Source organism: Arachis hypogaea, chromosome 14 (assembly GCF_003086295.3).
Source record: "Arachis hypogaea cultivar Tifrunner chromosome 14, arahy.Tifrunner.gnm2.J5K5, whole genome shotgun sequence".
NCBI lineage: Eukaryota > Viridiplantae > Streptophyta > Magnoliopsida > Fabales > Fabaceae > Arachis > Arachis hypogaea.
Window position 1 is genome coordinate 101,165,855 of NC_092049.1, and position 3,038 is coordinate 101,168,892.

The window sequence follows — 3,038 nt, forward strand, 5'->3', positions numbered from 1 at the left end:
AGATGCCCCAACAACTCATGTTGTTTTGTGAAATTTTTTATGTTTGGGGTATTGACTTCATGGGTCCATTTCCAAACTCGAATGGTTTCTTATATATTCTGTTAGCTGCTGATTATGTTTCTAAGTGGGTGGAAGAAATTCCTACTCGCACTGATGATGCTAACGTGGTTGTTTCTTTTGTTAGGAATATTATTATTTGTCATTTTGGATCACCACGAGCAATCGTGAGTGATGAAGGCTCTCATTTTTGTAACAGAAGAATGACAGGTTTGATGAAGAAACATGCATTCACAAGGTGGCGATGGCTTACCATCCCCAAACAAATGGCCAAGCGGAGGTGTCTAATAGAGAGATCAAGTGCATACTCGAGAAGATTGTTAAACCTCATAGAAGGGACTGGAGCTCTAGACTTGGAGATGCGCTATGGGCTTATCAGACAGCTTACAAGACACCAATCGGCATGAGTCCGTTCCGCCTAGTCTACAGAAAGGCTTGTCACCTTCCGGTAGAGGTGGAACACAAAGCTTACCGGACTGTGAAGGAATGCAACTCAGGATCGGGAGAAGCCGGAATTGAAAGAAAATTACAACTGGAAGAATTGGAGTGCCTTCGGCTAGAAGCGTATGAAAACTCCAGGCTCTACAAAGAAAAGGTGAAGGCAGTACATGACAAGAACATCAAGAGAAGAGAGTTTAGAGCTGGGGATCAAGTCCTTCTCTATTACTCAAGGTTGAGATTAATTTCGGGTAAACTGAGGTCAAGATGGGATGGACCCTACATGGTGGAGAAGGTTGAACCGTATGGAGTTGTCCACCTAAGTCACCCCTCAAGCCCTACCTTCTTCAAAGTCAATGGCCACCATTTAAAGCTGTATCATGGTGCAAAAGTGAAGAACAACAAGGAGATAGAGATCTTCTTCTTGAAGGATCCAGCAAAGGAAGAGGACTGAGCCTATGGACCGTCCAACTTAAGGACGTTAAAGAAAAGTGCTAGGTGGGAGGCAACCCACCATGGTATGATCTTCCTTTTTTTATAAGTGCTATTTTATTTATTTTCTTATATTTGTTTCATTAATTGTCTTTGTTAATTTTCAAATAATCATGTTTCCCTTTTGTTATGAATTATTTAAAAAAAAATGAGCATCTCACGCGTAAGCGTCATCGACGCGCATGCGTCATAGGGATGCTGGCACTCTCTGGTACAAAAACCTGAGAGTTGTGCTGGAACTGTGCGGGTGGGGTTCTTGGCGCACAACCCACCCCACGCATACTGGTGCAAAATTTACAATCCACAAACTAACTGGCAAGTGCACTAGGTCGTACCAAGTAGTACCTCAAGGGGGGCAGGAAGCTGGCGTTGGACGCCAGTTTTTGGCCTTCTAATCCAAAGCAAAGTATGAACTATTATATATTGATGGAAAGCTCTGAAAGTCAGCTTTCCATATCCGTTGAGAGAGCTTTATTTAGACTTCTGTAGCTCTAGAAAAGCTCTTCCGAATGTAGCCAGATCAGATCCAGACAGCATCTACAGTGCTTTCTCTGTCTCTAAATCAGGCTTCTGCTCTAGCTCCTCAATTTCAGCCAGAAAATACCTGAAATTGTCCAAAAACACAAAAACTCATACCTTATCCAAAAATGTGAATTTAACACTAAAACCTATAAAAACTAAATAAAAACTACTAAAAACTATATGAAAATGAGGTCAAAAAGCATATAAAATATCCGCTCATCACTAAGATCTACAAAATAACCATAGCTTGCTTCAAATCATAATCCTCGTGGGATCAATCCTGACTCACCTCAGGTATTACTTGGACAACCCAGTGCACTTGCTGGTTCAGTTATGCGAAGTTATATTCCATGCACCACAAGCCGACAGACCTGAGGTATGATGGGACCCAAGACCCCCAGGAGCACCTGACGGCCTTTGAGGCCATGATTAATCTTGAAGGCGTCAGCGACGCAGTGATGTTCTGAGCTTTCCCAGTAATATTAGTAGGCCCCGCGATCTGGTGGTTCAACGCACTTCCACATGGGTCCATTAAGGCCTTCTCGGATATAACTCATTGCTTCTTAGCACAGTTCACCACGCGCATCGCTAAGGCTAAACATCCAATCAACCTCTTGGGAGTCACCCAAAAGTCAGGGGAACCGACCAGGAAGTTCCTGGATAGTTTCAACGATGAGTGCCTAGAAATTGACGGCCTAACCGATTCGGTAGCTAGCTTGTGCATGATGAATGGCTTACTAAACGAAGATTTCAGGAAGCATCCTACTATCAAGCCCGTATGGACCATGCAGGAGATCCAGAACGTAGCTAGAGAGTATATCAATGATGAAGAAGTTAGCCAAGTGGTGGCAGCCAACAAACGGCAGCTGACCAACCCTCCTCCTCGCCAGCCTGGATACCCAGAGAAAGCGAGAGATCCCCCTAAGGAAGGGGCATCGAGGAAACCGTTCAAGCTGTTTTCCCGGGTGGGAAAGTTCACGAACTACACCCCCTCATGTCTCCCATCGTAGAAGTTTACCAACAGATTGCGAATAAGGACATTCTATCGAAGTCCCCGACAACTAAAGGACAGGAGGCAAGAACAAGAGCTTGTACTGTGATTTTCACAAAGGCTTTGGCCACAAAACCCAGGATTGCTTTAACTTGAAGGACGCCTTAGAGCAAGCCATTCATGAGGGTAAGCTGATCGAGTTGTCTTAGTTCATAAGGGAGCCCAGAAGGAGGGAGCAAGAACGTTCCGAGGAGGATCGCAGCTGGACCATCAAGCCAAAGCAAGCACCCACTGAGAATGCCGACAACGCCTCCACAGTAGTTATTAACATCGTGGTTGGGCGAGATGCACCCCGAAGTCGAGGTCGACAGCAAAAAAGAACACCAAAGTCCTGGTCGTGTCATTGGGAAGCCATAATACTCAATCCAAAGAACCCCTGAAGATATCCTTCGGCCTAGAAGATCAATGGTTTCACGACCTTCCGAAAAACCCACCCATGGTGATCACGGCGAGAATCAGGATGGGCCTAGTCAAACAA

At 44.9% G+C, this 3,038-nt stretch overlaps 1 protein-coding gene across 1 annotated transcript; it reads left to right on the forward strand.

Moving 5' to 3' along the window:
• The first annotated feature begins 301 nt into the window (after positions 1 to 301).
• On the forward strand, positions 302 to 949 carry LOC112742818 (uncharacterized). Its single transcript, XM_025792056.1, has one exon. The coding sequence runs from the start codon at positions 302 to 304 to the stop codon at positions 947 to 949; it is 648 nt and encodes a 215-aa protein (XP_025647841.1).
• The last annotated feature ends 2,089 nt before the right edge of the window (positions 950 to 3,038 follow it).

Coding starts and splice junctions, on each gene's coding strand:
- LOC112742818 (XM_025792056.1), top strand. CDS start 302: ATGGCTTACCATCCCCAAACAAATGGCCAAGCGGAGGTGTCTAATAGA.